General features: G+C 40.7%; 1 protein-coding gene across 1 annotated transcript; it reads left to right on the forward strand.

The window, feature by feature from the left end:
- The first annotated feature begins 1,969 nt into the window (after positions 1 to 1,969).
- On the forward strand, positions 1,970 to 18,289 carry ISOC1 (isochorismatase domain containing 1). The gene is made up of 5 exons (XM_038125480.1): positions 1,970 to 2,411; positions 11,919 to 12,038; positions 12,218 to 12,421; positions 12,806 to 12,922; positions 16,814 to 18,289. Exons 1-5 carry the CDS (start codon positions 2,112 to 2,114, stop codon positions 16,958 to 16,960), a joined length of 888 nt encoding a protein of 295 aa, XP_037981408.1. The 5' UTR covers positions 1,970 to 2,111; the 3' UTR covers positions 16,961 to 18,289.
- Positions 18,290 to 19,210: the final 921 nt, after the last annotated feature.

Here is a 19,210-nt window from a genome sequence, read left to right on the forward strand (position 1 = left end):
GTAAGCATGGACAAATAATTAAAATAAGCCCTGAACCCGGGCTTCTGGACATTTTTTAATAGCTGGTAGGTGGAACAGAGTTGTACACAAGTCACCAAACACTCCTAAGTATTCACCTCATTTTTAGAGGTGAATTTTTTTTTTTTTTTCCCAGCTACATATTGTCCTGTTATGTCCAGGATACGATCAAGTGTTTAAACCAAACCCAGATGGACAGGCTCTCCACTCTTTTCAAAGTATATCTTAACCATAGAGATGTGTTCAGTTAGACTGAATACATAAGTTTGAGACTATCTACTGTGGAAAGGAGGTGGAAATTCTGCATTAAACCACTGAATTCGCTGGCAGTTAGAGATGGCAAAAAAAGGTGAGTCTTAGACTTGTGATTGAATCCTTTTAAAACCTTAATATATGTAATTTCTGCCTAAACACAGTATCACTTCAATGCTTTTCCTGTAATGTGCAGGTGCCATTGCACATTTGTTTCTTGGGTAGTGCATAAAATACTCACTTCATACTGCTTTGGTGCCTAGTGAGTACATGAGTGAGTAAGTAAATAAGTGCAGAAGACTACTTATCCTTGCAATTTTTAAATCAAATTGTATCAACAGTGTATTTTCCAGTGAAAAAACCCCAACAAACCAACAAACTAATGAAAACATAATTCTGTCATTTAACATGACAGCTCCAAATTTCTGTTATCAGTAAAGCCTGAGAACAATTTGCACAGAATCATGGAATGTCCTGTGTTGGAAGGGACCTTAAAGATCACCTAGCTCCAATCCCCCTACTTTGAAGAGGGGGACACTTTTCACTAGACCAGGTTGCTCAGGGCTCCATCCAGCCTGAATGCTTCCAGGGATCGGACATCCACAGGTTCTCTGGGCAGCCTGTTCCAGTGCCTCACCACCGTCACAGTAAAGAATTGCTTCCTCATACCTAATCTAAACCTACTCTCTTTCAGTTTGAAGTCACTCCCCTTCGCCCTGTTACAACATGCCCTTGTAAAAAAGTCCCTCTCCCTCTTTCTCGTAGGCTCCTTTCAGGCTGCAATTAAGTCACCCTAAAGTCTTCTCCAGGCTGAACAATCCCAAATCTTTTCGCCTTTCCTCATACGCAAGGTGCTCCATCCTCCTAATCAACTCTTGTGCCATGCAAACATGCATTAACCTTAATGGTGCATTGGCACAGTGCATGAAAACATCCACTTCTTTTTAACAGAGAGTATTTTCTTTCTCTGCGAGTATCACACTACTCAGATCTTTCCCCCAAGCACACTTTAATATAACAGAAACTCCGGTAATTATGGCAAAAATAGGGGCAAAAATTTCAGCTGTCAGTCATCCTTGGAGAAAAAATAAATATGATAGAGAGCATGAAGCTACGAAGGAAAAAATATGCGGTCTATCCTGCTCACTTCCCCTCATCCGTGGATGGAACTGGAAGCTCGGAGCTGCGACTCGGGCACCGCCCGCTGCTCAGAAACGGGCAATTCTGAAGGAAGCCTCGTAGAGAACTCAGCTACCAGTCCCCCACACAGATCTGGGCTGGATCACCCTCCAAAGCAACCGGGCATGTTTCAGGCTCTACCAACAGGTTTCCTTCCCGGCTTCCACGGGACGCGGCCGCCCCCGTCCCCGCCGTGGCTGGGCCCGGCGCCGGCCCGCGCTCCGAGCCCGCCCTGCCCCGCGCACCCCGCAGCGGGCTCTGCCCCGGGGCGCGACCCTGCGAGGGCCCCGCCGGGGCCGCCACAGCGGCGGTGTCCCCTTTGCCCCTCTCCGGGAGACACGGCCTCTCTCCGCCCGGACGAGGGCGAGTGTGCCCGTGTGGGGCTGCTCTTCTCACCGTCCGCCTAAGCAGGGAAGGCAGCATGCCCCTGCCCAAGACACCCCGTCTCCGCCCGACGAAGACACCACGGCAGCGCTCTCAGCTCCGTCGGGCTGCGGGGCACGGCCGAGCCCCACGGCGGGGAGGAGGAGCAGGAGCAGCCGCAGCTGGGATTGGGGCCCGCCGGCACCGCCCGGCCGGTCGGGGGGGAGGAGGCGGCGGGAGGAGGAGCGGTGGCGCGGACCGCAGCGAGCTGGCGGGGCTCGGCGCGGCGGTCCCTGAAGATGGCGGCGGCGGAGCCGGGCGCTGCTCCGGGCAGCGGGAGCTGCGCGCCGGCGGGCGGCGGCTCCGTGCCCGTCCTTTTCTGCTTCTCGGTTTTCGCGCGGCCCTCCAGCGTGCCCCACGGCGCCGGCTACGAGCTGCTGATCCAGAAGTTCCTCAGCCTGTACGGGGACCAGATAGACATGCACCGTAAGTTCGTGGTGCAGCTCTTCGCCGAGGAGTGGAGCCAGTACATCGACCTGCCGAAGGGCTTCGTGGTCAACGAGCGCTGCAAGGTGCGCCTGGTCCCGCTGCAGATCCAGGTGAGAGTCGGCGGCGCGGCAGCACCGGCCGCCACAGGTGCGTGTGAGGGCGGGCAGCCCGTCCCGTCCTGCCGCGGCGAGCTCCGGCCCCTTCCGGGAGAAGTGAGGGATCCTGGAGCCGGCTGGGACCGTGGGCGCCGTCCCCACACCCCGCGCTCACATGTCTCTCCCTGGAAACTTTGGTTTCCTAAGCCGGGAAGGCAGGTGCGCTTTGCGCCACGGGCGTGTGGTAACCGGGCTTTGCCTTCGGCCAGCCGGAACTTACTTGCCGTCATGAATGGGAAGACAAGTCAGGTCGCTGAAGTAATCAATGCTCTCCCTTAAATCAGGCGGCTCGTGCTACCCGGCCTTAGCCGGAGGTAATGCTACGAGGTGGAAACTGAAAGAGTGCTGGTAAAGTGGGCTCTGCCAGAGCTCGGTATCTTGGCTTGTAGTTCATCAGGACCTTTGTGTCCCTCTTTGCCTCAAAAAGCTCTTTCTGATATGCAGGTTTACAGCTTGGTAGTTCTGTAGCCACAAACCAGGAAGCCAGACTGCCGGATAGATGCAGTTACGGATGTTTTCCTATGGAGATACTTTTATGCCCACTAGAGATAGCAGGTTGTGCTGTAATACTTCCACTCAAAACACATGACTTCTTCCTTTCTCTAGTATCTAAGAATTCAACTTAAAAAAACTCCGCAAACCAAAACAAACCCCAGGATTAAACCCCACATAACTGCTGTTTTCATTCAGAATATTTAAAAATGAAAATTTAGAATTAGGAAATTTTAGTTTGCCTAGTCGACACTTCTCAGATGTTGGAGAAGTGTTATCATGAGAGCTGAAACATTGCTTGTCTTTTCTTAATGTTTTCAGAAATGTCTAATAAATCCTGTTTGTAAACTGTGCTTAATCATAGTGTCTTGTATGCATACACTCTCAAGGTGGTCTGTTTGCTTTCACTGTCCATTAAGGATGCCTTTGGCATCTTTTATTCTTAACTTTATGTATGGAAAGAATAGCTAAGAAGAGCAAACTAGTTTAATGAATTATTAGCACTCATCATATACAGTCATCATATTCAGTTTAAAACTTTTCTGTTTCTGTGTTGTAAACAGAATTTATGGGGGCCCAGTCAGAAAAACTGGAAAGGAACAGTCTTCCAGCTTGCAAAAAGAGTTGGTATAGGTGTTAATTAAAGCAAGGATTTTAAAAACAGTATTTGGCTATTCACAGTGACCTCAGTGTTTTCAGGTCAAAATTTGATTCTCATTTGTGCATGCAGATCACTACTCTGCAAAGACTCCCTTGCAGATGCCTTCTGCACTGAAACTGTAAATGCAGCTCAAGCATTTGTAGCAGGACATACATCTTGGAATAAAGGTCAGTATGGAGACAAGGATACATCACTCCCAGGGTGCAAATGCGCTATACAGCTTTGACTGCAGGGATTCGGGATGAACCAATATTTTATGCATTATTGCCTATTTGATTGCTTACTTACACCAGTACTGTTGCAGTTCTGTTGCAGCTGTTGATATGAAAAGGATGGTATTGGTGGGTTATTCCTTGATATGTTTCAGCAGCTGTGAATGAGCTGAAGATGTCTCAAATGAGACATCACAATGATGTCAGTCAGCTTGCCTTAAGCCAGAGACAGGTGCTCAGAGATCACTTGTTTGAGAAACATTTGGTATGATACAGACACAGCTAAGCTTTTTAAAACCTTTAGGACTTAGTGACGGGAATATTATACTTTCTGTGTATTCATTCAGGCGTTTCCACTATTATATGCCCTTTTTTTCCTTCCGTCCCACTTTTCCTCCCTCCCTCCCTCCCTCCCTCCCTCCCTCCCTCCATGATGTTTTATCTGCAGTTACAACATTGATTTGTCAACTCTGTGTGTGGCATAGTCAGTGGAATCACTGTTTTGGATGTATGTTTCAAGAGGGACAACTTTTGCTTGCTGATGTGATTAGACTTTCATATTTAGAAAGATATTTCTGGTTTAAAATTCAGAGATGCTAGCAGCAGTATCGCAAGACAATAATTTCAATGTTTTTATATGCATATTTTATCAAGTATATGTATGCATTTAGATGGAGGTAGGATTTAACCTTTAAGGCAGCTAGTGCCCATAATCTCTGGTATGTTATCCTTCTATTTTGATTTCTGTGCTGGCCTGTCATAGTAGGATGCCTTTTGGTATAATAGCTCACAAAATGTCAGCATCAAATGATGTTTGACTGGGCTGTTTAAATTTCTTGTCCCTGCAGCTGATGGGGGCAGTAATCTCATGGAGGAATTACCATATGCTGCCCTTAGAAAGTCATTCCATGAACTCAGTTCAGAGCTTGATCTGTGCAGGGACATTTGCTCTTTCGTTGTTTTCTGCCTTTGTACCATCCTCATATGTGTACATTTGTTTTGTCCGGGTGTCCTGACACGAAACAGCCACTTAACCTTTTGTTGGCTGTGCAGGGTTAGGGAGGCTGGTGAGGTGCACTGCACTGTGATGTTCTGCCTGGCTGCCACTCAAATCAACTCAAATCTCCTCAACCCCAGACATGCAGTGAAGAGGGATGTTTCCTCAGGCCTCCCTCAAATGGAGGGGCTTTTCATAAATTTTAAGTCTTATAAAAGTCTTTTAATGAGAGACTATAACATTTGTAGTTTGGGTGAGGGAATGCAGGACCGCTTTAATCGCCTCCACATACAGTTAAATTGTGCTACAAAAGTTACTGTATTTTCCTGTAGTGTTGTAGCTGCCTTTGGAGGAGAGAAGTAGGGAAAAAGACTTTGGTGATATCCAAAGAAAAGACAGCTGTATGCACATTACAGCTGTGTAATAGAGCAGTTCAGGCAGCTTTCAAGTACATAACCAAGTGAGACTATTCACAGTTACTGTCACAACTTCAAGGTGACTTCTCCTCAGGAGGACTTGTGCTCTGTATTTACAAACTGGTAAACCTTAAGCTACTGAAGGTAAAAGGGTAAAATTGTTGCTGAAACCATTGCATAAAGCACGCCTATTTCAGGATAGTTTTTTGAGTCAGGTTGGTGTCTCAGGCATATCTGTCTTGAAAAATCTGCTTGCAGAAGATATTCAACTTTTGCTGAATGATAAGATAAATAAAATATAACAATTAATACACAGATTTTTGCTCTTATGGCTCAGATATTCTGGAACTAGAACTAACTAACTCAGGAACCCAAGTCCATTTTCTGAAGACTAGGAAAAGCCAAAGCATAAATTGCAGGGATGTTATTTGGGGTTTTAGGGTGAAATTATAAATTTTGATAAATTAGTACATTCCTAAATAAGTAAGCTTTTTGAAAAGCAGCATGTGGGACCTTAAAGAAGGGAGGAAAAACGGGCTGAAAATACTGAAAGAGGGTTTTTTCCTCTCAAATCCACACTCCTTGTTTGTTTGTCTTTACTCTGCAACAAGCATTTTAGTAGTTTTAAATTTTGTTGAAGACTTTTGTACTACATTAGTTATATGTATATCATGCGTTTTTTAACTAAATCTGTCCTTTTTAATTGCTGAATTACATGTAAAAGGCTGCACATTGGCTTAGCATAAGGTAAATATTTATGTTTCTAAATTGAAACACTTTTAACCTATTTTTCTCTTGAAATACATCAAACTGAATTTATTCAATTTTTTTACATTTGAAATATAGGCAGCAAAGTACAATTGAATCTTACCAAATTCCTTTAAGAAATACAGAAGAAAAGGTGGTAGCTTCTTTTTGTTGTTGTCTCTTTTATGCCATTCTTGAAATACCAAGGTTGCAACATGCCCCAGTCTGCCCTTTTAGTACGTAACTTTGACGTGAGTTTTGTGACATCACTAGTTATGTCAAATGGGGTTATTTCTTTGCTTCCAGTTTCTTGTTCATTACAAATACTGTGAGAAGATTTCATTTTGGATGTCTCAGGATTTCCTGGACTTTGAACAGGTAAAGGACAGATAAAAAGCCAGTATATGTGAATATTTTTGTAAAGCTGAACCTGTAATTATAGTACTTCATTGCAATCACATTTTGTCTGATTAATAATAATAATCAGCAGAGATGATATATAGCTATGAAAAATCACCTCTCCTTTCCCACCTAGGTCTTTTCTAGAGTAGGATTTAAAGCTGTGTGTAACTTGTGACAGCATACCTTTAAATCCTGGTCTGGACAAGGTCCTAGAGATGACTTCTTTAGCTGGGCGAAAGAGCTGCATCAGGTTACTTGACCGTTTGATGTACCTATTCTGGTTGTGCTGTGGGTAACCTTCAGCTGGAGGACAGAAAATCCTAATTAAGAGAAATGAAGTGGAACAAGTGGGAATGCTTATGTACTGTTGAGGGGAACTTGGGGAACTTCAGGTCATTTGGGCTTTGATGAGTTTTTTTTTTTTTAACTTCTATTTTGAGTTCAAGTTGTTTAATGTTATTGTAGCTGAGAGGATGTTATATGCAGGATGATACGATACTGCAGGATGGTATCAGGCAGATACTGTGTGGCTGCACTGTCTCACAATCTGCCCAGCCTGCCTCTTTCTGCAGTGAAATCAAACAGGTGTTGATGTGCCAGCTCAGGTTTGATGTTTAGGTGTAGTTTTTCCCTCACCCCAGCTCTTTGGGATGTTGCACTGGAGAGGTCTGGGTGATTTTCACTGCCAGGAGATGTGAAGTGGAGGTGTCACAGTGTTCTTGTAGAAGGGGAGGATGGCATTGAAAACAAGTGAGTAGTAGGATTTATGTGGCACACTAAAGAACTAGTAAACTAAACCTTTCCTTTATACATAGCAAATACATGAATTTATTTGTGGACTGTGTTAGCTACTATTTATGAAAATTAATTTCAAACTGTTTTCTGCTGCACTCTGCCCTTCCCACATCTGGTCTTCCACCTAACACCAACAAGTGTTGACTCTTTGATCTTAGCATCTCTTTCTTCCGGTTTCCTCTTGTTCTGTCACAATTCAGACTGCAAGTTAATCAGAAATAAATAAGAAAATCAATTTTTGAATTATTTGTGTTAGGGTTTGTAAAAGCTTTTATTTAGCAAATATACAGTTGACACAACTTTATTTTAGAGAGCTGCTGGCATGAATCTGAACGCATAAATTAAATCATATGAAACCAACTTGACAATAAAGAAAAGCAGATATAGTGCTTTTGCTCCAGCTCCCTCTGTTTTTTTGACATAAACATATGAGATTCAGTGGAAGGCTTTAATAAAGATACTCTCTGGCTGGCAAGACAGTCAGTTTTCTTCTGCACTTCACTGTCAAATCAGAATAAAATTGAATTGTGCTCTATAAAATGGCTTCCAAATCCACTGTTTTTAATTATTCCATTGTCCTTCTCCTTGACGAAGCTTAGGGCAAATACTGTTTTTGCAAGAGATCCCAGGCTGGAAGGAGCTGCAAGCATCTGAAGAAGCAGACTTCGGGTATTTCAGGACAAGCTGGAAAACCAGTATGCAATAAGATGCACTTCAAAATGGAAGTAGCAATGTAGAAATAATCAGCTACGCAAACAGAAGATGAGGGAGAGTTCAGGGGATGATTTATAAGTCTAAAATGCACCTCAGGAGTCTAAGTATTGTCCATTATGAAAAGAGAAAATACTGTACTGGAAAGTACAAAAGAAGTAGGGCCTGGAAGGGCTGTGAATTGGCTGATATTTGAGGCCCTGCTAGAGCAGTGAAGTATTATGGGCAGAGAAACACTGTTGTGGTAGTAGTATTGAGTGCCTCATTCCAGACTGCAATTTGAGAACTACCCCAGGGAGGACCATGAAAACAATTTGTAGGAAGAAATACTAAAAGCATTAGATACATTTTAGAATAAGGAGGGGGAGAGGAAGGCCTAAAGGGAGACCTAAAGGTCTGATTCTTGAGGTCTGGTAATAAGTTTTGCACATGGTTATCCATGTGAAGGAGTAACGCTCTTGTGTTTCAAATTCACTGTGGACCAAACTGGAAGTAACACTCATAAGTGTGAGCAAAGGAGCTTTAGATGAGAAAACACTTTCAGGTAAAGGTAACAGAGGTGTGGGATGGGTTCTGTAGGAGTTCTGTCTCTGATGGGTCAGACCATGTGATTATCTGTGAAGAATATTTGTGTTTGTTTGATCCTTCTGTAGGGGCAGACTATGCAGCTTCTTGAAGGTTTTCCGACTCTATTCACATTTATTCCTCTGCTAGGGGTGGTAGTGCCATCTGCTGCACTGGCAGAGGAAGGTGCATATCGAGGCAGTAGATTAACTTCACATCGGTCACTCTATAGTCCATGATGGTTTGTGGTTCTGACAGATCTTAAAAAATTACAGAATTACAGAGTCAGTTAGACTGTAAAAGACCTCTGAGAATGAGTCCAGCCTAAGACTGAGCCCTGCCATGTCAATTGCATCATGGCACTAAGTGCTACCTCCGGTCTTTACTTCAATGCCTTCAGCGACAGCGACTCCACCACCTCCCTGGGCAGCCCATTCTAACAGCTAATCTCCCTTTCTGTGAAGAAGTTCTTCCTAATGTCCAACTTAAAGCTCCTCTGGTGCAGCTGTTAAAGTGGTGGAAAGATTTAAAGGTGAAAATAATAGTCTTTGCTTGTCGTATAAATGCTAAGACAAAATGGCATGTTTTGTGAGTAGTAACCACACTTATATTGTTTATTCCAATTATTCATTTTATTGCTGACCAGTAGGAAAGTTAAATGTCATGATTGACTTCTGTGATAGTAGTAAGTGCCAGAGCTGGAATGGGTCACAGTACGTGTTCCCTGTGGTGTTGAATTGTACATTCATACTGCCTGCCAACTGCTTTTTTAATTTTCAAGCAAATGGCATGATATGATGGATGGTATTCAAGAACAAGGTGGTTATTTAATTTTATGTCCAATCTTTCTTGGTCCCAGGCCTCATTCATTACCTGGTGTAGTGTTGCAGTAGTGTTACTTGGGAAAAGTATCTAGAGGCTGCCTTCCCTAACCCCTTGATCAAATCAGCTGCTGCATTGCTGAATACTGAAAATCTAGGATTGAAGATCTCACATCTGTGGGAAATTTTTTCAATGCAGCTGTATCTTCCTGGTGAAGAAGATTTCCCTAATGCCTGTTGTGATGCTCTTCTGACTTCCTGTGGTATCAGTGAGCCCAGTGTTGCGTCATCTGCCCTGTGGTTGTTACTGCATTTGCCTCTGTAACTGCTTGTATTAATAGTGTTGCTCTTTGGCTCACAAGGTTTGGAGGAACCATGTTTATGAATGGTTACTGCTTTGGCAGTAGTGGTGTAATGAATCTGAGAATTGAGGGACTTTAGCATTTGCAATTGTTAGCATACAAGTGATTTTCCCAACAGTTTGAGCAGGCCATTGCATATGTTTAAGCATTGCTATTATTAAGCATGGCCTTGGGAATTGAGATCAGCAGCATTTTACTCTGGAGACATGTGGTGAGTCAGTGAAAGTTTTGGAACTAATATTTATTGATTCCCAATTCCTTTGTGGTGAGTTGATCTTGGCTGGCCACCAGGTGCCCACCAAACTGCTCCATCACTTGTCCTCAGTAGGACAGAGGGGAGAAAATATAACAAAGAAGCTTGTGCATCAAGATGAAGACAGAAAGGAATCACTTGCCAATTACCATCATAGACAAAACAGACTTGGGGAAATCAGTTTGATATAGTGCTAATCAATAACCAAGCAGAATAATCAGAAATGAGAGCAAATGTAAAAATACCTCTTCCTTATCCCTCCCTTCTTCCCTGGTTTAGCTCTGCTTCAAACTTCTCTACCTCCTACCTTCAAGCAGCACAGAGGGATGGGGAATAGGATTTGTGGTCCGTTGATAAAACTTAACCTCTCCCACTCACTTTTTTCACAGTCCTCCCCTGCTCCAGAGTGGGGTCCCTCCTGTGGGAGATAGTATGTAATGAGCTTCCCAAATTCCCAAATATGCATCCTTCCCGCAGGCTGCATTCCTTCCCAAACATTCTCCAGCATGGGCTTCTCTCTAGAGAGTCACAGGTCCTGCTAGGAGCCTGCTTCAGCATGGCCCTCCAGAAGTCATTATGCCTTCTTTAAGGCATAATGTAGGTCTTCTTCAAGGCTCTGCTGTGGGGTCCTCTATGGACTGCAGGTGCATTTCTGTTCCACTGTGGAAGCCCACGGGCTGCAGGGGCACAGCTGCCTCCCTGTGGTCTGCACCAGGGGCTGCAGGGGAATCTCTGCTGCAGCACTTGGGGTACTTCCTGCCCCTCCTTCTGCACTGACCTTGGTGTCTGCGGTGCTGTTTCTCCCACATATCCTTACCCTCCTCTCACAGCTGCTCTTGGACAGTTGGGTTTTTTATCCTTTCTTAAATATATTACGATATGGTAGAGTTGTCACCAGCATCACTGGTGGAGCAGATCTGTCTTGGATTCAGCTGGCATTAGTGCTCTCTTGACATGAGGCTGTTTCTGGCATCTCACAAAAGCCCCCCCTCACTACCAAAATCTTGTCACATTAACCCAATACATCTGGACTCTTCTGAAATACATTCTTTTACAGATTTTGTAATTTTGTTTCAGTTTAAAACATTACAACCTCAGATTGCAGAAAATGAAGTGTATGTAATTAATGGGTACTTCCCAGAAGCTCTTTATTCAGTTCAGTTTATCTGTGTGCTGAAAAGCTCCTGAATGGATGTAATTTCTCTTGAGTTGCCTTACAACTAAATGATAGTATGTAGCTCTTTTCTTTCCCTGCAGCTTCTATCTGAAGCCCTATACTTTGGTTCAACAGGTAGTGCTAGTAATTTATTTATACAAATTGAAAGCACTCTTTCTAAGTGTAAGAAAATTAAGTATTTGGTTTATTTTTCTTATCCCCTCCCTTCTACCCCACTTGGTACCTTGTATGAGGGAAACTCTAGGAGATTACTTTTGTCATTAAAATGTATTCACTTTGGTTTCTAATATTTACAGTCTTCTCTACTTTTGTTCTAGCCTTTGGGCTTTCATCAAACTTGTGCTAAAAGATGTCATAGACAAATCCAATTGACTACACAATGGAAGTACAGAAAATAATGTACAATATTTGAAAGCAAGTGGAAGTCTGAATTTTTTTTAAACTTCAATTTATCCTGAGTCTATTTCAGTTCCAAGAATTGTGGATTTAAAAACGAAGAATGTAATTTTGCTTTTGGTACTTCTTTTTTGCCATGATTTAGGTGGTGTGTTCCTCTGTGCTCTTCAGAGTTCAGAAATAACTACGTACATTTATGTTGACTTGGGCTTCCCACCTAATAAAATCTTGATTACGTATTGATGGCTTATAGCCTTATACTGTTCAGTATCAGCTATTCCCTTTTAATTCAGAAACGTACCAAAATCAGGCTTGAAAAACTTATCTCCTATTTTGACTCAAAGTGACATAAATCCGTAATCTAGCAGAGGTATTGCAAACTCTTCCCCATTCTGCTGCATTTCTGAAAGGATGTCCAGTGCCATGGAAAACATTACCTTTATTTCCTTTTTTCAGATTACTACTTTGGGCAACCTGACACCCTCAAGCACTGTTTTTTTCTGTTGTGACATGCAAGAGCGATTCCGGCCTGCCATCAAATACTTTGGTGATATCATCAGCGTGGGCCAACGACTGGTATGTTTGCTTTTTTTTTCTTGTCATGAGTTTTCATAACTCATTGTAAACTATTCTTTTACATACAGTGTAACAATTACTTAGTATTAGGTAATAACAATGTCTTTGTTATTATTGTTCTTTTTTTTTCTTTTTTTTTCCCTTTTTTAAAAAATGTTTTCGTCTTTGTCCTCTTATAGCTGCAAGGTGCACGGCTCTTGGGAATTCCAGTTATTGTCACTGAACAGTATCCCAAAGGTCTTGGCAGCACTGTGCAAGAAATTGATTTAACAGGAGCTAAACTTGTGCTTCCCAAGACAAAATTTTCAATGGTGTTGCCAGAAGTGGAAGCAGCATTAGCAGAGATTCCTGGTGTCCGGAGTATTGTCCTCTTTGGAGTAGAAGTAGGTGCCTTGCCATTCTGATACTGGTTTATGGTAATGTCTGTTGGCCCTCAAAGAGCGCATCACTTTGTGTAATTTAAAAAAAAACCAACTTAATTTATATTACTTAGAGCTTAGATATTCTCTATAGAATAAATTATTTTTGTGTTATCTTGAATATTATCTCATAAAAGAATTGGAGATGAGATACTTGTAAACTACAGGCACTTGTCTCAATCTTAACTGGCGTTTAAAACACATGTTGAGTTCCCTTGTACTGCCAGTGGTAGAAAAATACGTATTTGAACTCTAATTAATTATGAACTCTAATTTGTGGTTGTGCTACTTTCATTTCATAATAATGGTTTGTTGGTGGCTTTTCTGCCTTTGATTTCTCCCCTGTAGACTCATGTCTGTATCCAGCAAACAGCATTGGAATTAATTGGCAGAGGTCTGGAAGTTCATATTGTAGCTGATGCCACCTCGTCCAGAAGTATGATGGACAGAATGTTTGCTCTTGAGGTAAGTTTCTTAGGGCTTTCTTCAGCTTGGGTTGGTATGTTAAGTTCTCTGCTTATTGTAAGCTAACAAGCAATTTCTATGGACAAAGCAGTGGATAAAAGCAGATTTGAGAAGAGATGAGTACTCTGATTCTTAAAATTGCATTGAAAAGGGAGAAGTAGTACTGGCTTTTTAAAATCTCCTTAAATTATGATTTAATATGCATAACCCAGTTCGGAATGTTTGGAATTTAAGAGTGATTGTTCCATACAATATAGATTACTCTGGATAAACATCAGTATTTTAGCACATCCCTTTATGCAGTGTTATCTCTACAGCAGAGTAAAAATGCCATAAAGCTTTTGGCTTTGTTGTTCCAAAGAGTATTTATTCAGGTGTTGAAATTCTTGAAGTGCAATGAAATACAGTATGTGGTCCTGTTCAAATCTCCTTGTACCTCTGTCCCTCCTTCTGCTTCTCCTCATCAGTGCAAATTAAAGCTTAATCGCAAGACCCTGATTATAGTAAAGATTCCCCTCCCCCCTGCTTTTAGGAGCTTAGGCGAACTAAATGTTGAGAAAGTGGAGATAAATGTAACAAGAAGATTTAAAAGTGCATACAACTATGTCATAGCAAATTCATGCAAACGATTTTTTGATGGTGTACTCCTAACTTGCCTACAGGCATCACTGTTGAAAGCCAAAACCCGATACATACATTAAGTATAGCAATTTTTTGCCTCAGGCCCTAACAATTATTTGAAGTAGAAACTAATGATAACCACAGCATGTTATACTTTTTCATAGATTTTGAGAAGACTTAATTTCTTAAAGGCTAAAGAGAAATCCCCAGCATACAGTGATTGATGAAACCCGTGACTTTGATTAAGTGGAAACCTAATGTCAACTGTCACATAGAGCATAGGGACACACACAGAATACAGGAGTGACTGAAGTCATGGACTCCCCAAATCAATGTGGTGCAGCAGCAGTAGGAGACAAAACAAATATAGAAAACCTGAAATCTGAAATCTATTGGCCTTATTGTGTACATTTTTCTACATTTATTACTTGCAATGTGTCTGTAAGCATAGAAGTTGGGCCAATATAATAAAGGTTAAAACAGTGACTAGCTAGCTTTGCTTTACTTTCTAGGCAAAAAGGTATTGATCTTAGAAGTGTGATTGCTTGCAAAAGCTGTAAAGTTTTCAACTTTAGGTAACTTTTTGGTACACCTTTGCAACGCTTTCTCAGTAAGCAAAAGAAAGCGTTTTTCTGTGGTCCCTTATGTTGTCAGTCATTAAATATGATTGAGCCAACACTTGCCGTGCGGACTTGAGCCAGCAGTAACACCTTCTCTGCTGCACATGGCAGCACATACCAGCATTGTCCACTTCTTGTATTACAGACCCTCACTTAAAAGTGCTACTGAGGGGTGTGGACTAGAGCAAGCAAGACATGGGCATGCTTGGGAGGAGGAGAGCAGAAGAAACAGACATGTATTGGACATGTCCTTAATCCTGATTGACTGTGACATTATGGGGGAAGAGGGCAACGTACCAAAGTCTTGGGTAATCCTGCTTTAGTTTCACCATACAGCTCGCAGCTTTTAGTCACATTCTTTTAATGAATGAGTCTAACATTGTCTCTTGTGCAAACTTATGCAAGCTGATGAGCTGAGGTGAGTTTTATTGGCCAGGGTTCCTTGGACCCTTCTCCTTACCTTCCTGGGAAGATGAATGTAACATTTGCCTTTTCACAATAACACATCCCTTCTCTGTTCACAGTAACCTTTCAAGAGTAATAAAGAGTGACCTTGCAGTTATAACCTCATCAGCCCCAAATAACTCCCATCTGACCCTTCAGCTCTCCACATTTCCCATCACATAGCGCATGTTTTGGTTGTGCTAGTGATGAATATACAAATATTTGAGCGGGTGTACTAGGAAGTGCAACTTGTCTTAATTGATAACAAAAGCTTTTATGTCTGCTTGGATAACAGGTTGTCTCCACTTCTGTTAATGTGCTTAAAAATGACAGCAGGCAACAACTTCGAGTTAAAAAAACTTCAGAAACCAAAAAAACCCTCAAAATTTTCATTGGTGAAATAACTCAGCCCAAAAGTTCAAGGTTGTGACTGTTCTGAATCTCTGCTTTGTCTGATGAAGATGTCTTATGCCAGTGTCTGGTTTTGGATTGAGACAGCTTAGTCTGGTCCTGCTGGATTTCTTTTCTGTTCTTTGTCTTTTCTACTTGTTTCTGCAGTGTGGATGCAGCATACTGTCAATACTTTCCTTCTCAAAGACTCTCTTCTAATCTGACTTGTGATTTCCATGGAAATCATCCAATATACTTAGCAAATGCATCTCTTATTTTCTGCTAATCTAAAATCTATTAAAATAATATCTAGTCCTAGAAAAGGTATAAGGCAATGCCAGCCTCTTTTGACATGTTATGGTGTGTTTTGCTTTTAAAGAGAAGGTGTTCTCTCTTTTCAATCAACATTTCACAGACAGAAATGATTTTTAAGGGTCTAGATTCTTTTTCTCATCCATGCTAGTTAAAACCAAAGCCTTTGTATTCTTGGAGAAGCTCATGTTGCAAACATTGCCATAATATTTCATATTAATTTTTCTATTTTTCTTCTTCTTTGTATGCCTGTGAAGTTTAATAGATATGGTTGTATGGAGTAGGAGAGCTGAGGAAGGTAGTTAATTCATTTCAGCATAAGAATATTGCAAGGCTTGTTGCTGTAATGGCAAGTAGGAAGTATTGAATTCAGTAAATCCAATGTTGTTAGTTTGTTGTTATGTAGACTGTAGTTACATATACTTTACTGGCTGGTCCCTCAAATTAGTAACTTTCACCCATCAGTTGCTTTGTAATTGAAGAACTAGAAAGTTTGGAGCTTCTCTTTCCTGTAATGATTACAGTTGATATCTGTATGTACATATGTCTGTTCTCTGCCACTTGCCCTCCCTTAGCTCATTCAGGATCCCATTAGATTTGGTGGAGCATGCAGCTGAGTAGAGGATGAGGGAGGGAAAGCTGACTCTATGAAGAGATTTACTACCAAAGCATCTGTATGATGGCTGGGAAGATGATGGGGGACATGGGTTGATCAGCCTTTGCTGGAGGTAAATTTGTTATGTAAGCAACAATCACAGTTTTAAAAGTCCAATAACTTTACAGTAAGTCCTGGCCTTGGGCTGTGTGAAGCCCAAGCCCTGTCGAGTTGCACACTTACAAGATCTAGCAGACCTCCTTTGGTTTTGCTTTCTCTGCAGCTTTATATTTTATCCTGTAGCCTGTGAGAACTGACTCTGGAGTTCCTGTCTGTAATGAAACATAATTTTAAAAGAGCTGTTGTCGTACCAGTATGATTAATAATGTCTGTAGAAGAGATTTTCTCTCTTTCTCTAGAGATTATTGCTACTAGTGTGCTCTGTAGTCCAAAAGTTGAAGTAGTCGTACATAACAAGGACTGAGAGAGAAATTTTTATAATTTTTTGCTTAATGCTGTTAGGTTGGACCTTGCTATTTTATTTTTTCCCCAGGCCTTTCATCTGCATGAGGGTGAAGAAAGCTGTTCTCTGGGTTATGGAAAGGGAAAGAGTTGTTAATAAGATATGTGGGGCTGCTGCCTATTAAATCTGACTTGGGGAAAGAATCTAGTTCAAGTAGAAAGCCTTATTTGTAATCCAGAGCAGCCTTTTGCCATAGGAAAGTCTAAACCCTGTCAGTTTTTCATCCTAGCTTTATAAATTATACCACTAAGAAATGCTGGAATGGAATTGGGAGTACTTTTGTTAATAGGAGATGTTTTTAAAAATGCTGTCTTTTCTTTCAAAATTCACTCATTCACATTTGCAAATATCTTACATGATTTCCTCTCTGCTCTTTTATTTTTCAGCGTCTTGCACGTACCGGAATTATAGTTACTACTAGCGAAGCGATATTGCTGCAGCTGGTAGCTGATAAAGAACATCCGAAATTCAAAGAAATTCAAAATCTCATTAAGGCAAGTGCCCCTGAGTCAGGGCTCCTTTCCAAAGTTTAAAGAAGGCATGGAGGAAGCAGATCTCACTGTCCTCTTTACAGAGGAGGAAAAGCTGTAAGCGCACATGTACATGTTCTTTTGCTCAAAGTTTGGTAGGAGTATAAAAATAAAAATTGACATGCTTGTGCTTGCCTCAGCAAAATTGTATGGTTATGTGTTCGGGTGCCGTGTGTTCTGTTTAGTTACAGCTGTCAGAAGTTTTGGGTATCAGACGACCCTTTTGTTGTCAAATTTCTTTATTTAGAAAAATAAATTCACAGAGGTGCCTGCTAGTCCGTACTATACACTGATTGTAACAGCTCAACAAAATGCATATTTCTGTGACACCCCTTAATTGTGTGCTTTGCAGTTGTTCTGTGATGTCCTGTTTTACTTTTGTATTATTAGAAGATAATTACTTATTGGATAAATGTGATGCGGTACGCTTTAATGTTCTATACAAATGAAGTATTTTATTAGGGCATAAATTAAAACTGAGTAAGATATATGACCTATATGTGCGCTTTTGTTCTCTAGGATAAAATTTAAGCACTTTGCTTCATAGACAGGACACATAAATCAAGCAGAGCTGATGTTTGATTGCCCTAGGTAGCTGAAGTCTGCATCATGACTTTTGATTTTACTGAAATTGACTGCCCAAGGCTGTACTTTCTTTAAGTGTATACAAACAGAAGAGTGTTGTGTAATGAGTTCTTTATAAACAACTGGTATAAACTCCTTCAGAACTTAGGAATATTACCAAAGCTTAAAATTGGAAATGCTAAGGATGTTAAATAATGAAAGCTTTACAGGTTTGTGTGCTAAATCTACTAATATGTTTAGATTTATTTGGTTTGTTTTACCCCCTGTTTAGTTAGATTGAATAATTCTATCCAATTTACTCAAGAGGGCTCAGAAAGACGGTTTAGCTTCTCTCAGTTTTTGTGCTTTTTTTGTGGTCTTTAGTTGGGTGGAGTTTGAATAGAATCTGGTCTACAGAAAAATAGCATCTTTAACATAATATATATTTTTTCTATCTAGAACTAATCTTTTAACATGTGATTATTCATAAAGGCACTTCCTTCATGTTCTAGGGGATTAAACAATGTTGTATAAAGTTTACAGTGTGCCTGAGACATTTATTTTTTTTAAAGAGTACTAGAAGATGTCATACTAACCACTGATCTTTTTGGGAGAAAAGCTGTTAAATTATATGTATTGTTTTAAATTGCTTATTTTCCCCACAAGATGGCTCTAAAAGAATTGTTTCATAAATAAAAATAATTTCAATTGTTTCATATAACCTTTATATGTTCAAAAGAAATAAAAAGTTAACATTTGCTGACTCTCTTTCGCTTGTGATATTCATCGTAGAGCAAATCCTGAAAGCTGTGTTTGCCATGGACCTTATTGTAGTTTGTACAGCTGTGGAAGTTCTATGGATGTCGTGGGAATTTTGTGTAAAGATCAAGGGTGGATAATGTTGAATGATTCTTGTCTTCAGCATCTAGTTACAGTGTTATTTAACACTCTAGAATATGAGGAATGAACATTATGCTTCAAGCTGGAGGCTGGATTGCAAGTTGGGTTAAGAATGCTTGCTATATCACTGACCTACTTTTAACCTTCTTTCCTGGTATATTAATTGTTTCTTTGCAGTAAAAAGTTCACTTATATAAATCAACAGCTGTGCACAAAAATACTATAAATTTCTTATGAAATAATGGGTTTATTGCCGTCCTTACCATTATGTGTTGATTGTACCAAGAGACCGTAATTGAAGGAAAAATTGTAGCATTTTTTCACACATTTATTTCTGAAATCATATCAGTTGCCTCAAAAACAAATACATGGATTTTTAAGAAATAATGGTATTGTTACTAAAATTTTACCACTTTCATAGAAAAGTAAGTTGAAGGACAGATGTTACATCTTCCTTTACATTCTTCTTTTGCCGCAAGGGGAATCATTGTGTATCAAGATGGCACTAAAGAAGAAGCTATAAATACATTGACAGTCTCCATGATGATCCTACTTTTTTTTTTCTTTAATTTGCATTGCGTTCTGTGGCACACTAGATTTTTGTCAAGATCCCTAGTTTGTGGGGCTTTTTCCCATAAGCTAAAATTATAAGAATTCAGAAATACCCAGTGTTATCTTATAAAACTGAGCTCTTAGATATGAATTTAGGGCTGAAATATATTCCTCTTTTTTTAGATGGATGCATTAATCAGCATCACATGGGTCATTCAGATGAGATTGTAGGAGTGT

This window comes from Motacilla alba, chromosome Z, assembly GCF_015832195.1.
Source record: "Motacilla alba alba isolate MOTALB_02 chromosome Z, Motacilla_alba_V1.0_pri, whole genome shotgun sequence".
Lineage (NCBI taxonomy): Eukaryota > Metazoa > Chordata > Aves > Passeriformes > Motacillidae > Motacilla > Motacilla alba.